Genomic DNA, 15,302 nt, shown 5'->3' with positions numbered 1-15,302 from the left:
AATTTTGTTTTGTATTTGTTTAATTAATGACGTATATTTACACTCCATTTTTACCATAGTTTTACCATATTGAACTTAACTGAATCTGTCATGACAATAGTTTATAACCTCTCTTCACCCCCATATCTTGTACACTCTAGAAATAGTTGTACATTTTCACTTTGTTTTGTTCTTTTACTCTTTTAACACTTTCATCTTTATATTCCTCCTTCTTCTTCTTCTTTTGATCTTCCTTTTCCCCCTTCTTTTTCATCTTCTTCGACCTCTGCATTATCTTCTTCTTCTTTTCCCTCTTTTTCTTATCCTCCTATATGCATGTGTTTCCATTGTTGCTTTCTATTGCTTTTTTCTATACATTTCCCCCTTTCAGCCTTTACTCTTCCCCTTCTCCCACTCTTAATTTCAATAATTTACATTGTATTTGCAAACATTACTCCCCACTTTTCAATTCTACTCTCCATATTTTCCACCAAATACACTTGCTCCAATACCGTTTACTACTTACTCCAGTCCTTCTTCCACATGATTTCAGAAGAACTATGATACTTTATGCTAATTCTGATTTCTTTCTGATTTGTGTTACCATATGTTACAATAAGCTTTATTTCGCGTATTTATACTGATTTATTTTTCAGATTCAATATATCATGTTATGCAATGTTATATATTACATTATGTGTTGTAAATTTTGTCTGTAAACTTGTGTAATTCGGCTAAACGCCGCGATGACATTTTATTTGAAATAAACCATCTTGAATGAATGAATGAATGAAATTGGTACCTATAGGATGCGAACGTCTTTGTGCTTGGAATGGTATATGTGTGCCCGTAAAAATAGGTGAATAGTTCGAATGCTCCCCAGGGAGTGGAGGATGTGCAATGTATTGTGCAGCATATAGTAATTTAAGCCAGTGACCGGTGTAATAATAATGATTTTAGCATTTGGTCAGTTAATGTAACAGCTTTATAGGTAAATGTACTAAAGTAAATGCATATATAAATAATATTGCAATACAACAGACTGATAGTAAGCAAATAATTACCGTTGGTGAAGGTGATGGGACAAACTATCACTTCCGAGGCGATCTGGATGTAGCTATCTTTCCGAAGCGAAGCTGAGGAAAGATAGCGTATATATTCTGATCGACGAGGAAGTGATAGTTTGCCATCGCCTGAAAACCAAAAGGTGATTATTTGCTTTATATTCCACATCTAAAACAATTTAATTACAAAAAGAAGAGGACGTGTATGCATCTACATAAAAGACACCTAGGCCCAAAATTCACACCAAAAAAGTTTAAGTTTAACCCAACCCCTAGAGGGTTAGGTGCGCGCATGTGTTTTCTTTAATTGCGCTCATTGGTAATGCGCGCTTAATAACGCCTGTTTTAGTGCGCGTTTGGATAATCTTCAGTGAAAGTACGTTGCCTTTTGTAGATAGTACCTCTATCTTCAATGAAAGTGCGTTGCACTGTGTAGATAGTAGTACTATCTACACAGTGTAACGAACTTTTTGCTTCTCCCATCAATAATGGGCGAACTATCTTTCCTCACGTGATTTACTTTTCACCAATCGTAGAGCAAGATTCTTAGTATGTGGGATATAATGTAAAATATCTCGGGTTCATTATCGACAGCAAACTTAAGTGAGATGTCCACATAGATAAATTATGTAAGAGGGTTGGAAACCTAGTAAAATATTTGGCTAGACTACGTTACTTTATTAATGAGACGAATTTGTACTTGATCTATAAAGCAATTATTTTACCCCTTTTTGACAATGCAGACATTCTAATTTATGTGATAAAGAATATATTAAGAAACTGCAAACTCTCCAACAAAAGAAGTACATACCTACAATGTTGATAAACCGTGGATAACCCCACATGTTAAATCTCTAATCCAAAGTAGGCAAAAGGCCTTCAAGAAAGGTAACAAAACATTATGGCGTAAGCTCAGGAATAAAGTTATTCATTCCTTATCTGAGGCTAAACGTCATCATTATAGCACTCGTGTCAGTAATCTAAAAACTGAAAACCCATCAGCTTGGTACAAACAAATAAAAATACTTACTAATAGAAATACTGACCCAGTAACTATTGATATCCCTGGTACTGATCCAAAACAACTTAGAGTAGCAGCGAATGCAATTAACAACCATTTTGTGTCAATAGCATCTGACCTTCCATCTCTTGACAGGGAGACTTTACCTGCCTTTTTACCATGTCCATGTTCATGTCCTCAGGCTCAAGTTTATGAGGTGTATTCAAAATTAAGAAAATTACAGACTAGTAAAGCTGGATTAACCAATGACTTACCTGTTCGGATTTTGAAAGAATATGCATATGAATTGTGTGTACCTTTAACAGATCTGATAAACTCATCTTTTCAACAAGGGATAGTACCGCAACAGTGGAAACAAGCTCAAATAACGCCTATTCCGAAATCATTACCAGCAACCATTAATAACCTCCGACCAATTGCAACTAACAAGTCAATTTGCGAAAATTGCAGAATCGTTCATAGCCAAATGGCTGCTTGAGGATATCGTCGACAAAATTGACGCCAGACAATTTGGAAACCGCCCTCGTTAATCGACCACTCATTATCTGGCTATTTCGCTCCACAATCTCTATGAAAATGGCGAAAAGAGCAAGAGCTTATCCACTGTTGTGTGTACTGACTTCACCAAAGCTTTCGACAGGCTGGATCATAACATTCTTATTAGAAAATTGATCAAACTCAATGTACGGCCATGCATCATTGAATGGATTATTAGTTTTTTGGAACACCGTCAACAGTGAGTCAAATACCAAGGCACTCTATCTCAATACTTACCTAATTATGCTGGTGTACCCCAAGGAACTAAATTGGGCCCAATCCTCTTCCTAGTGATGATCAACGATGCTTGTGAAACAGGGGCGTACGCAGGGGGGGGGGGGTTCAAACCCCCCCCCCCTTTTGTATTTTTATGTGTGTAAACCTCCCCCCCTTGATTTTTTTATTTTTTTAAATATTTTTTTATTATTATTAAAAAAAAAAAAAAAAAAAAAAAAAAAAATATATGCCCACGGCTAACCTAAAAAAGGTGACCTTACCCCGCTCCCCCCCCCCAACGAAGAAAAATGTCAAATTTTCAAATTTCGAGACCAAAAAAAAAAAAAAAAAAAAAAAAAATATGCCCACGGCTAACCTAAAAAAGGTGACCTTACCCCGCTCCCCCCCCCCAACGAAGAAAAATGTCAAATTTTCAAATTTCGAGACCGAAAAAAAAAAAAAAAAAACCCACCAGGGGCCCTGAGGCGGGCCCCTGAATACTTATCTGACCGTAATTTGCCTTCATCCCGTGAGTTTCCGGGAGCGGATATGGTATCAAAAGATGTTCATCTGACCGCAGGCGCGTAGCCAGGGGGGGGGGGGGGCAGTAGGGGCGGCCCCCCCCCCCCAAAAAAAAAAAACGCCGGCCAAAAAAAAAGAGAGGAGAGAAAAGGAAGAGGACGTATGAAGAAAAAGGAGCAGACAAAAAGCATTTTTGAATTTCAGACAAGGATTAATAGTCGAGAACGGTACAACGAATCGTCTTCTTTCTATAATGATTTAATGAAACGTAAAAGCTTCCGCGCTTCGCGCGCGCGGATGGAAGGGGGGGGGAAACTGAATTCAGACGGGGATTAAGAGTCGAGAACGGTTCAACGAATCGTCTTCTTTCTCTAATGATTTAATGAAACGTATAAGCTTCCACGCTTTGCGCGGGAGGGGGAGGGGAAAGCTGAATTCAGACGAGTATTAAGAGTCGAGAACGGTACATCGAATCGTCTTCTTTCTTTAATGAAACGTAAAAGCTTCCGCGCTTCGCGCGCGAGGGGGAAAACTGCATTCAGACGAGGATTATTTTCGAGAACGGTACAACGAATCATCTTGTTTCTCTAATAATTAAATTAAATGTCAAAGCTTCCGCGCTTCTCGCAGGAGGTGGAAAAACTGTATTTAGACGAGGATTATTTTCGAGAACGGTACAACGAATCGTTTTCTTTCTCTTATGATTTAATGAAACGTAAAATCTTCCGCGTTCCGCGCGGGAGGGGAAAAACTGTATTCAGACGAGGATCATTTTCGAGAACGGTACAACGAATCATCTTGTTTCTCTAATAATTAAATTAATGTCAAAGCTTCGGCGCTTCGCGCAGGTGGTGGGAAAACTGAATTTTGACAAGGATTAAAAGTCGAGAACGGTACAACGAATCGTCTTCTTGCTCCATGATTTAATGAAACGTACAAGCTTGGGAGCTTTGCGCGGGAGCGGGGGGTTAGTGTGAGCACTAACTACAACAAATGATTTCAAACCATTTTTTTGAAGGCCAGGGGGGCAGGGCCCGTCGCCCCCCCCCCGTGGATCCGCACCTGAGGGGAGAGGTTTTTTTTTGTTAATTTAGTTTACAATAATTCAATCAAACCTGCTTTAGTGATCCACCTGTATAGAAGAACCACCTGTCTACGAAGAACATATTTTCCCCTTGAAAATGGTTTCTCATTGAACCATGTACTAAAGTAACCTGTACATAACGACCACCTGCCTATAAAGACCACTTTTCTTGTCTCCCTTTGGTGGTCTTTTCAGACAGGTTTCGCTGTATAATTCTAGTTTGAAAGGGGCATATAACATATATTTGGCCACCAGACGCAGGGCAAAATGAGATCGAATTTTTATAGGGCGAGCACTTTTAGGACGATAAACCTCGACCTGCTTGTTTGTCAAAAGTCGGTGGGAATTCCCAGTTCCTAAAAAAAGAATGCCAACTAAAATACATACATTATGACTGGTGCAATACTACATCTTAAATGCAAATAGTATACATTTTTACTGGTTGCATGTAACACCTAGACCTCTTTGTAGTGACGGAAAAAGTGGTGAGTGAATTAAAATGTCTGTGTCAATTCCAAAAGAAATGTGGCGACATTTTTTCAATACTTTCGTTTTACATCGAAGTGTAAATACTACATAAGGCAAATTCCCAGAAACTTTTGAGGCATTATATGTATCTGGTTTATACAACTCAGCCCTTCTGCCAAACCAGAGAAATCTATAATTTCCATTCCTCCATTGTTTATATGCATCCTATCTGAAGGTAGATAACGGATCATATTTGTTTTCGTCCAAAGGTCACGTATTTCTAAAAACTGGTTTGCGATTAATTAGGAAATTATGTAATGATTATTTATCTGAGTGCTAAAATGTGAATGTAAACTAAATTTCTGATAGTTAAATATATATATATATATATATATATATATATATATATATATATATCTTTTTCCACGGTTCGCCTTTAACTATGTGCTTCAAATGATACCACAAATTATGATTTGTATAGTTTCTACTAGCATGATCAGTTGCGATACATGTAGAGGTTTGTGGTCGTTTATAGTGGATAGGTTGCTTGATTGTGAATCACATAGTTCACGGTTCGAGTCCTAACACGACACCAATGTCTGTTGGCAAGACAGTACTATACATTTGCAACTCTCCACCAAACCCAGGTGTATAGTGAATGAGAACCCGGCAGAAAGAAATTCCGTGAATGCTTTCGAGCACATTATCATTTTTAATACACATCTTTAAAAAGAAGGGGAGCCCAATCAGCAGATAAGTACTGGTTTTCGTTGAGGCCCTTCATGACACAAACAAGTATATACATTTTATCAACACATCAAAATATAAATAACTATAGAAAAATTACAAAATTCGACTTAAACAAACAAAAAATTGCAATTAGCTATGAGTGAGATCCGATCAGGGAAGGTGTCGGTACGTAGGTACCGTAAATGCAGGAAACACCCCAAAGAGGATGAGGAGTGCTTCTGTTCCGACTGCAGGAGATTTGTCTGCTTCAGATGTGTTGTCATGGAGCATTCCAACGAAGGACATCGGGTTATTGAGGCAGTTGCTTATAAAAGTAACCATATGAGGAGTATCGAGGACCTCAAATCTAAGGTGGACAAGAAACGCTCTTGCTTTCAGAAATACGTTGATTTCATTGACGAACAGAAGGAGCATGTGAGCAATGTTCAGAAGCAGTGTTCAGATGATATCAACAAGGCATTTGAAGAATCAGTCTGGCAGTTGACAAAGAAGAAAGAAATCCTCATCGGTGAAGTCAAGGAAAGGACCGAAGGAGTAGAGAAAGAACTCGACGAAATAAAGAAATCGGCTATGGAGCACATTACTCATTTGACCACCATAGCTGACGTGGTAACCAATAGGACAAAGATACCGTCAGATATGGATGCTTTAGCTGCACACGACACTCTATGTCAAAACTTACAAGATGCATTGCAACAGGAAGATCCTGACTACAAGCAGCCGAGGCAATCAAGCAAGAAAGGAAGAAATGTCAGTTTGAAGAGAAACCTTGGAAAAAACGAGCTAGGTCTTGGTGAGATCGTGAATGCAGTTGCAAAGAACACCGCTTTGCCTACTAAAAATAGCTTGAGCGCCATGGTTAGTACACCAGACGGTAGAATGGCAGTGGGCTGTTGGACAGGTGGCGTAGAGATATTCTCTACTGATGGTCAACACCAGCAGGAACTGTTCAAGGATGTTAGGATTCGTGGAGTAGGGTTCCTTTCTGATGATCGGTATGTTATACTTGATTACTCAAACAATATCACACTGTACACACCAGACTACACAAAGTTGAATGTAATGTTTGAGACTCTGATTTGCGATGAAGGTAGAAATGCTAAGCTCACTGTAGACAGTGGTGATCAGATCTATGTTAGCTACAGGAAAGCCAAGAAGATCCAGGTATTCTCACCAGCAGGTGGGAAGGCGATCAAGGAGTTACCATGTGATGGGTATATACCTGTGCAGATTACTAGTTATAATGATTACCTGATCACTGCATCGTGGAATACGATACGATTGATTGACAAACAAGGTGTTTTAAAGTGTGAATTAAAGAAATTGGGTTATTACCTAAGCGCTGCCGTGTCTCAAGAGAATACAATCCTCATAGCAACCTTGAAATACAATGTAGGTTTGGTCAGCATTGGCGAGTACACTAACAAGTTGAAGCATGTCCAGAACCTCGTCAATAATTACAAGATTGAGAAGGCCCAGAAACGGTGGCACTATCTCGAGCAGTACAGATCAGGAGAGATCGCATTTTGTACTCGTGATAAACTGTACATATTCCACTAAAAATAATAGATGAATCCTCCTTACTTACACTGTTTGATATCACTGCCTTCAGGCCCGTCAAAAGAGCCACGCTGAAAAATTAGAATAACGTAATTTTTCGTTGAAAAATGGACCCACTTTCAAAAGCTTCGAACAGGCCTGGTTTTCTATGACTAGATAAAGTATATACATCCAGTGGTATCAGTTATATCATGAACTAGGTAAAAAGGAGTTTCGGTGACTGTTATGTAAATGACATTCCTAGATTGTGTTTATCAATTTGAATGATTGAACCTTACTTAAATATCAAAAGTAATCTTTCTTTTGATATATTTCTGATGTGTTTATTTTTCAAGATTTGGTTGTTGATGATTACTAAATATGTGAATCTGACTTTTGGTAGCTGTTGTAAATGTATAAATGATGTTGACTCAATGCAATTGTAGACTTAAAGATTATTTTGCAGTAGGAGATAATCATTCAAGTAATGGAATCTATGTGATCGTAAAGCTTTTATATACAATGAAATTGTTATTTTGTTAATATAATACAATGCATTTTAAACCACCGTCCGATTTATCAAATCAGATTGATTTCTTACATAGATTTATGAGAGTAAATGCGACTTTTTTCATAGTAATTTCTACTTCTTGAAATTTCTCGAGTTGTGTACTAAAGATTTTAAGATTTGTGAAAGTCGTCCTATTGGTTGTATGATGTATATTGCAAAATTATTGTAAAATCAATCTTCAAAATAAGGGTTTCTTTTTACTTTAATGGACTGTGATATTTCTGTTTTCCATGTTTACTTTCTGTATGTTAAAGTACATGAAAGAAGTTGCATAGAACTTCAAAATTTAATTTGTTTGTGTTTCCTTTTAGAGAAAATGGTCATTATAGTTTTAGACAAATCTGAAAAGTTATGATTTTACAGCTACTTTCTGTTCACTTTGTATTAAAGACCAACCCGCAATTTCGTGGGTCATACTTGTATGTGGCCGAAATGTAATTTTTTAACATGTTCTAATAAGGGCTCCTGTCTGTAAAACAAATACACTATCATCAAAACCGTAATAAAAAAAATGAACATATGTTTTTGATATTTTCCATATAATTTCAAAAACAAATGGAGAGGTGATCGCATTTAGGTGTGCCGATCTTTAACGTGATGTCAGGTGGACTTCCCTTTTATTATATATCCCTGTATTTGAAAAGGAAAACAAAACCCTCCTTTTTCATGGGCATTAGTATCCACTGGGAATACTGTTGATTTCAGAACGTTTCTTATATCCAAAACTGTGTATTAGTCTCATTCTCTCTCAAATTATGTATTTCTTTGACCTTATTTACATTTCTATTCGTGTTATTGCTTTTACTTAATCTTAATCTAACATATTTTGAAGGTTATACATGTACCTGTATTTAATTCTTAACTTTAAGCATCTGAAGGATTTCGTTGGGAACTGAAATTGCTCTAAATAAAATTACAGCTATGCAATGCTAATTGTTGTATTTGAATTTTTGGTAATTTTTTCGATTTGCGTGGACGTGTGACTTTCTTTTAGGGCACTGGTAGTCACGTGTGACGTCCTTTTAGTCCACATTCCCGTCGTGCAAATCGAAAAGTCCCTATTATCAAGCAGTCGACGTCGGTGACTGGCAGTTGAGTCTATTGTTTGATCGTCAATAATAAACTCCTTTTCGTTGCAAAGAGTGGCCCTGCATTGACGCCCTAGGTTTAAATGCTGTCTAATCATTATTTCACCCCCGTTAAAGCCGAACCGACTCCTAAACAACCTCACAGAACTTTCCATGTAAATAAATATAGAGCAACGTTTTAATTTTCTTCTTGATTTAGATTATATGATATGATTATCTTATATTTCTTTGTAACTTAATTAAGAATAATATAAACGATGTTTTTTTTATGCAAAGAAATAACATGTAAACTTGTATCATTACTTTTGTATACTTTGTAAAATGTTGACTATTAAATTTGTACCATTTCTTGTTGAAAATGGAAATACGAATTTGAATATTTTGAACTTTAACCATTTCTTTTCCATTCTGTGTATATACATGCAATTTCTTATTCGGTTTCTTGTTGGTCTGGGCATTGTGTCACGAGACCGTCCTAAGTATAAGTTCACCGACATCTTTTGAAACGTGTGTTAGTTACAGTACACGCGTTTTAACGGGATTTTGGTGAACATATACTTGTGACACGATGGCCTGACACGTCATTCATTCCATCTTCGCAAGGAAGCCAGTCTATGTGACGAGGGTAACTTGATTTCCCGTCACGATTTGCTAGTTAATCAACGGCAACCGCCAAGATATTGAAAAAGCAAGATTTTAAAATAAATAATTAAAGAGACAGATAAACTAAATAAAAATGAAACAAATTTAAAGTTATTCTTGCAAAATATTTAGTTTTAACCTTCTAATTTTTTTATTTCTTTGATCTGTAATACCTGTAATGTCTTGCACTGTGATGTGATATTTTTTTTTGGTCAAATTATCTGACGTTCATCCCTTAAAAAGTATTTTATCAAATTCAATGGCGGAGGAGGGGGGGGGGGGTAGGGGCACGTGTGTAAAAGAAAAAGGCTAGCAGTTTTAGTTCGTGAGGGAGCTTGCGCAGCATAGTCGTACCACCGTTATTTGGAAAATGTAAAGTCGAGCTCGAACATCAACTTCCAGATTCAAGAAAAAAAAATAGTCACACAGTATCATAGTGCCAATCTTGCCATTTTAGTGTCATAATTACGAAGTAACTTTTATGCAGCTCAGTTGTATGCTATTTTGTATGTAATTGTTGTAGTACGTTTCCAGGTTCCTTATTCTAAATTATTTTCCTTTTGTTTTATTTTCTTTCCTTTCTACGACTCTTCTTCTATGCTGTGTATTGTTCTATAGGGCCGTACCCGACACTAGGTTATGTTGTTATGATTTAAGCCCTCTTAAAATGACTTTTGTCATTATGACATTTTTTTTCAGTTGAATATTAATTAAAGAAGGAAATAAAATCAATATTGATCTGAATGGAATTGAATTGTATTTAAGTATTACATAAAGAAACATATCAGGACATATAAGTCAGATATGAATATTATTACATAGTATAATAGGCTGTATGAATATTATGCGCCTATGAAACTAAGACAAACTATCCCCTAAAAAACCCAAAACTATAATAACTATATCGAATAACTTCTAAGCTCTCTCGACCAGATGATGGTTTGCGCAATAATAAATGTCAAGGTCTAAGATTGAATACCTTCTTTACTTTTCTCCTTCCCGGATTCGTTATTTTTTTATGCGGCACAGATTGGGGCTTTTTTTAAAAAGGGGTCTTGATTTACAGACTAATAGTGGTCGTGTGCGTACTAGTAGTAGAGGTCTGTTTTTAATAGTGTTACAGGTAATTCACTACCGTATTGAAAATCATTACATCAACAATTAAAATGAAATTGGAAATTTGAAGAGGAGGCAGCACGTCAATAAGGAGAACATCACAATAATTAGTCAATAAAACTTAACTAACTTAAACGAAGAGGAATGTTATCTAAACACAAAGTTCGCGATGGATATTCAAACTTCTTCGCAGCGCGATATGCGCTAGCAAACATGACTAGTCTCACGTACGTGCAGACACTATTCAGAAGGAAAAGAACGTACTTCTCATAGGCTCAACACGCACCATGCCCCAATCTGTGCCGCATAAAAAAATAACGCTTCCCGGATGTGTTTAGCACATAGAACGCCATTTTGCAACAGCAATTTGTCTCTCACTTGAGATTTTTTTTTTCAATGGGGAGGGGGTAACATAAACAGAATTCACACGGGTATATATTTGCTCAACAGACGCTTAACGAAATGCGGTCGAGTTTTTATTGGGCGATTACTTTTAGGGCGATTAAAACCTCAATCTGGTTGTATGTCAAAGGTTGTTGGGAATACCCAGTGCCTAATAACAGACTGACAAATGATCAGTCCACTATTAAATTGTAAAAGCAAATAGTATACCTGTTTACTGATATAATATAACACCTATATTGATACCGGAAAAAGAGGTGAGTAAATTAAAATAACTCTTTCATTTACAAAAGAAAAATTGTACAAATTTTCAATATTTTCGTTTCACATTGACGTAGGTCTATATAAACTATATTAAGCAGGCTCCTAGACACATTCAGGGTTTTGTTTGTATCTGGTTTATAAAGTCGTCGTATTACTGAGACTGAAATAGTTAGACTAGATCACTAAACTCTTCGCTACATGACATTGTGTATAATTCAGTGGTATATATGTCTTGGAGGTGATTTATGGAGAGCAATTGAACTTAGACCAAAATGAGAATGGCTTGTGTTTAGAATCGGTTTGGTAGACAATGAAGAAAAAGGCGGCAAAAACAAAACAAAACAAAACAAAGCTTTAAACCAGACCATAAGGCCCGAATTCACAAAAGAGGTTTGAAGACAAACCTAGGTTTATGTGCGTCATATGACGCGTTTTGACGCGTTTCAGACCAAGGTTTGTCTAAACCTTGGTCTGATCGTGACCCCGGGTGTAACTTTTGTCGCGTTAGAAAATGTGTGATCATACTGATATCGTTCACATTCAGCATAGCGTCATTACTACATTCAATCAATGAAAAACACGAATTGTGTTGTATTGAGATGAAACAGAATATCAGTTTTTGTGCGCATTATATTATGTAGGGGAAAGGAGTGAGGACAACGATAAAAACTCAACCTCAACATGATATTAAAATTACTGTCATCATTAATGGTATACACATATTTTCACTGATCAGTATTTATTTGTTGATATGAAAACTTAGTGAAGCTTGGGAGAATATTTCTTTCAACTGTAATTTCTTTTAATCAGGGCACACAAAATAAGATATAAACATAATAAATAGAATACTAGGCTGTTTAGATATTACGCAACTGTAAGAATCGGGTGGCTGTTAATTGTCCGTGCCAGAAGAGATTCATTTCAATTTTAAAACTCGAGGGGTGGTGTACAGCACTGCAGCCCATCACATCCCTGTCTTGTAGGCATATGAACTTAAAGTAAAAACAAGCCCATAAACAACCCAAAATTATAATAAATTAAACATCTTCTTAGCTCTCTCAACCAGATGATGGTTACTGCAATAAAGATAAAGGTCCACAGTTTAATAACTTCTTTACTCATCTTTTTTCCGGATGTGTTTAGCATGTATAACGCTATCTCCAACCTTCCATCTGCACTGTCTAAAAGGAGGATCGTTTTATGAGACTTTGGCAGCAGCAATTTTAGTCTAACTTTAAAATCGTTGTGTACTGCAGCGGGGGGGGGGGGGGGGCAGTAGTAAATTCAAACCCCCATTAGACCACCTGTCTACGAAGACTAAATCCCTCCCCCTTGAAATTAGTTTCTCATTGGAACATGTAAAATGAACCTGTGCTTAAAGACACCTGCCTATAAAGACCACTTTTCTTGTCTTCCTTGGGTGTTCTTTATAGACAGGTTTCATTGTATAATTCAATTTTGACAAGGGCATATTTTTGGTCGTCAGACGCTTGGCAAAATGAGAACGAGTTTTTACTGGGCGAAAACTCTTAGGACGTTAAAACCGCAATCTCTTTGTCTGTCAAAGGTCGGTGGGAATTCCCGGTACCTAAATATAGACTGCAAAACTAAGTACATACATGTATACGGACGGTACAGTAGTAGTTATGATTAGTGCAACGTACACTAGGCCTACATCGTAAAGGCAAAGACTATACATGTTTCCTGATTAATATAACACCTAGACCCATACGTAGGGACGGAAAAGGAGGTAAGTGAAATAAAATGTCTGTGTCAGATTATTGTTTTATTCAGCTACCTTTTAATCCATCCTTCCGAACCAGAGCAATCTGTAATTTCCTGTTTTCCATAACATTTTGAAATGGTATATTACAGTGTGCATATGTATATAATACTGCTTTTGAAACATCATCAGAATCAATGCGAAATGTTTCCTACTAAATTTTTGAGTTGTTCAAAGCCTATGAAATCCATGTTAAGAATATTTATGCATGTTTATATTTCTCATATCGAGCAGGTAAATCACGGATCATATTTGTTTTCGTTCAAAGGTCACGAATTTCTAATAACTGGTTTTCGATTAGTTTTTGAATTTATGTAATGATTATTAAAGGATACTGTGTACGCGTTATGATTAACACTCGTCTTTAATGAAATGTTTGATACAATCATTTGATATAGCTTCACTATCATTACGTTTTTTCCTTTTCTTTTATCTCGTATTCCTGTAGAATTCGAATCATGGCTGAGGCATCAAAGAATGTCATTGCTCAGAGTGTGGAGTGTCCTGTATGTCTGAAAACCTTCACCGATCCCAAGATCCTGTCTTGTTCTCACTCCTACTGCAAGACCTGTCTGGACAACCTCTTGAAATGCCATAGTAACGACCAGGTGCTCCGATGCCCTGTCTGCCGAGCTGAAACCCAGGTCCCTAACCAAGATGTCAGCAAATTACCGGCAAATCTAGCTTTGAAGTCTCTCATAGAAGACGTGAAGAATCAACATCAGTTTTGCACGAATTGCGAATCCGAGGACAAGCCTCAAGCTGTTGTCTACTGTCAGGACTGTGGATTGTGTCTCTGTATCACTTGCCACAACAAACACTCTCAGTGGCCAGACTTCATCAGTCATGAAGTCTTAGCCATGAGTGAGATCCGATCAGGGAAGGTGTCAGTAAGTAGGTACCGTAAATGCAGGAAACATCCTAAAGAGGATGAGGAGTGCTTCTGCTCCGACTGCAGGAGATTTGCCTGCTTCGCGTGCGCTGCCAAGGAGCATACGAACGAAGGACATTTGGTCATCGAGGCAGCTGTTTATGAAAGCAACCATATGAAGAGTATCGAGGACCTCAAATCCAAGGTGGACAAAAAACGCTCTTGCTTTCAGAAATACGTTGATTTCATTGATGAAGAGAAGGAGCATGTGAGCAATGTTCAGAAGCAATGTACAGATGATATCGAAAAAGCATTTGAAGAATCAGTCTTCCAGTTGACAAAGAAAAAAGAAATCCTCATCGCTGGAGTCAAGGGTAGGACCGAAGGAGTAGAGAAAGAACTTGACAACATGAAGAAATCGGCTGAGGAGCATATCACTCACATGTCCTCCTTAGGACATGGGCACCGTTTCACGAGACCGTTTTAAGTACAAGTTCACCGACATCTCATTGAAACGTGTGTTAATTATAATATCCGCGATTTCGATGAACTTGAAGTTGCGACGGTTTCGGCTCTGCAAGGAGGAGGAGGAGTCCTTGTGTCTGGGGTAATAACTTCGATTTCCCGTCATGGATTGCTTTTTTTTCAATGGAAACAGAAGAAGTCTATTTTAAAGAAAGATATTTCAGAGGATCTACCAAATTGGCTTCAAACAATATATTGATAAATCAAGATCTCAAGCTAATAAAGTAAACTAACATATAAGGTTTGAGGTTAAACAAAAGTCAACTTAAAGTTATTCTTGCAAAATATTTCACTAATTTCATTTTTGTTTTTAAATTTCATCGAACCGTTATATAATTTAATGAACTGTGATGTGATTTTGTTGTTGTAGGAATGATTCGATGTGATCTGGTAACATATACAATTAGCTTGTAATTAAATGTTCTTTAGGCCAACCACTTCTAAGGGTCACTTCCTTTCTGGCTGCTACCTAACAAACAACTTTGATATCCTAGTGCCAGTGTATATACATGTATTATATTAGTTTCATTTAACGATGTGTTATCTCATGTACGCGTATGTATGTTCTTTAATAGCAATGGTAAATTTAATTTAATTTAATTGCAACAAAACTCTAGTTATTTATACGACATTACAATTGTATATAGTTCAAAATATATGTGTTCATGACATGTATTATAGAATAGCAAATATGTGGTGTCTACGAGACAATTTGCAGAGGAGGGGGGGGGGGGGGGGAGGCACGAGACAAAATTATCTGACGAACACCCCCTATAAGGAATTTATTCCTTGAAACGCAGCGCGCGTAACAGCTGCACTGCTAAAGCCAGGGTAATTATGCTGCATTATTGTAGAGCGCT

At 37.1% G+C, this 15,302-nt stretch overlaps 2 protein-coding genes across 4 annotated transcripts; both read left to right on the top strand.

Annotated features, from left to right (window-relative positions):
* Positions 1-4,249: 4,249 nt before the first annotated feature.
* On the top strand, positions 4,250-15,279 carry LOC588891 (transcription intermediary factor 1-beta). Of its 3 annotated transcripts, none has more exons than XM_011670426.2 (2): positions 4,250-4,908; positions 13,495-15,279. In XM_011670426.2, exon 2 carries the CDS (start codon positions 13,505-13,507, stop codon positions 14,402-14,404), a length of 900 nt encoding a protein of 299 aa, XP_011668728.1. In that variant the 5' UTR covers positions 4,250-4,908; positions 13,495-13,504; the 3' UTR covers positions 14,405-15,279. The 3 variants fall into 3 exon arrangements, with proteins under 3 accessions (XP_011668728.1, XP_003730311.1, XP_011668727.1); XM_003730263.3 differs by lacking the exon at positions 4,250-4,908 and adding an exon at positions 11,032-11,256; XM_011670425.2 differs by lacking the exon at positions 4,250-4,908 and adding an exon at positions 12,586-13,013.
* On the top strand, positions 5,777-7,201 carry LOC105440378. The gene has a single exon (XM_011670428.2). The coding sequence runs from the start codon at positions 5,777-5,779 to the stop codon at positions 7,199-7,201; it is 1,425 nt and encodes a 474-aa protein (XP_011668730.2).
* Positions 15,280-15,302: the final 23 nt, after the last annotated feature.

The sequence above is a fragment of the Strongylocentrotus purpuratus genome, unplaced genomic scaffold, assembly GCF_000002235.5.
Source record: "Strongylocentrotus purpuratus isolate Spur 01 unplaced genomic scaffold, Spur_5.0 spur5_scaffold_17, whole genome shotgun sequence".
Lineage (NCBI taxonomy): Eukaryota > Metazoa > Echinodermata > Echinoidea > Camarodonta > Strongylocentrotidae > Strongylocentrotus > Strongylocentrotus purpuratus.
The sequence above is the reverse complement of the archived record's forward strand: the minus strand, read 5'-3'. Positions and strand labels throughout refer to the sequence as shown.

What these genes read in the sequence shown, in the direction of transcription:
- LOC105440378 (XM_011670428.2), top strand. Translation starts at nt 5,777, where the DNA reads ATGAGTGAGATCCGATCAGGGAAGGTGTCGGTACGTAGGTACCGTAAA.
- LOC588891 (XM_011670426.2), top strand. Translation starts at nt 13,505, where the DNA reads ATGGCTGAGGCATCAAAGAATGTCATTGCTCAGAGTGTGGAGTGTCCT.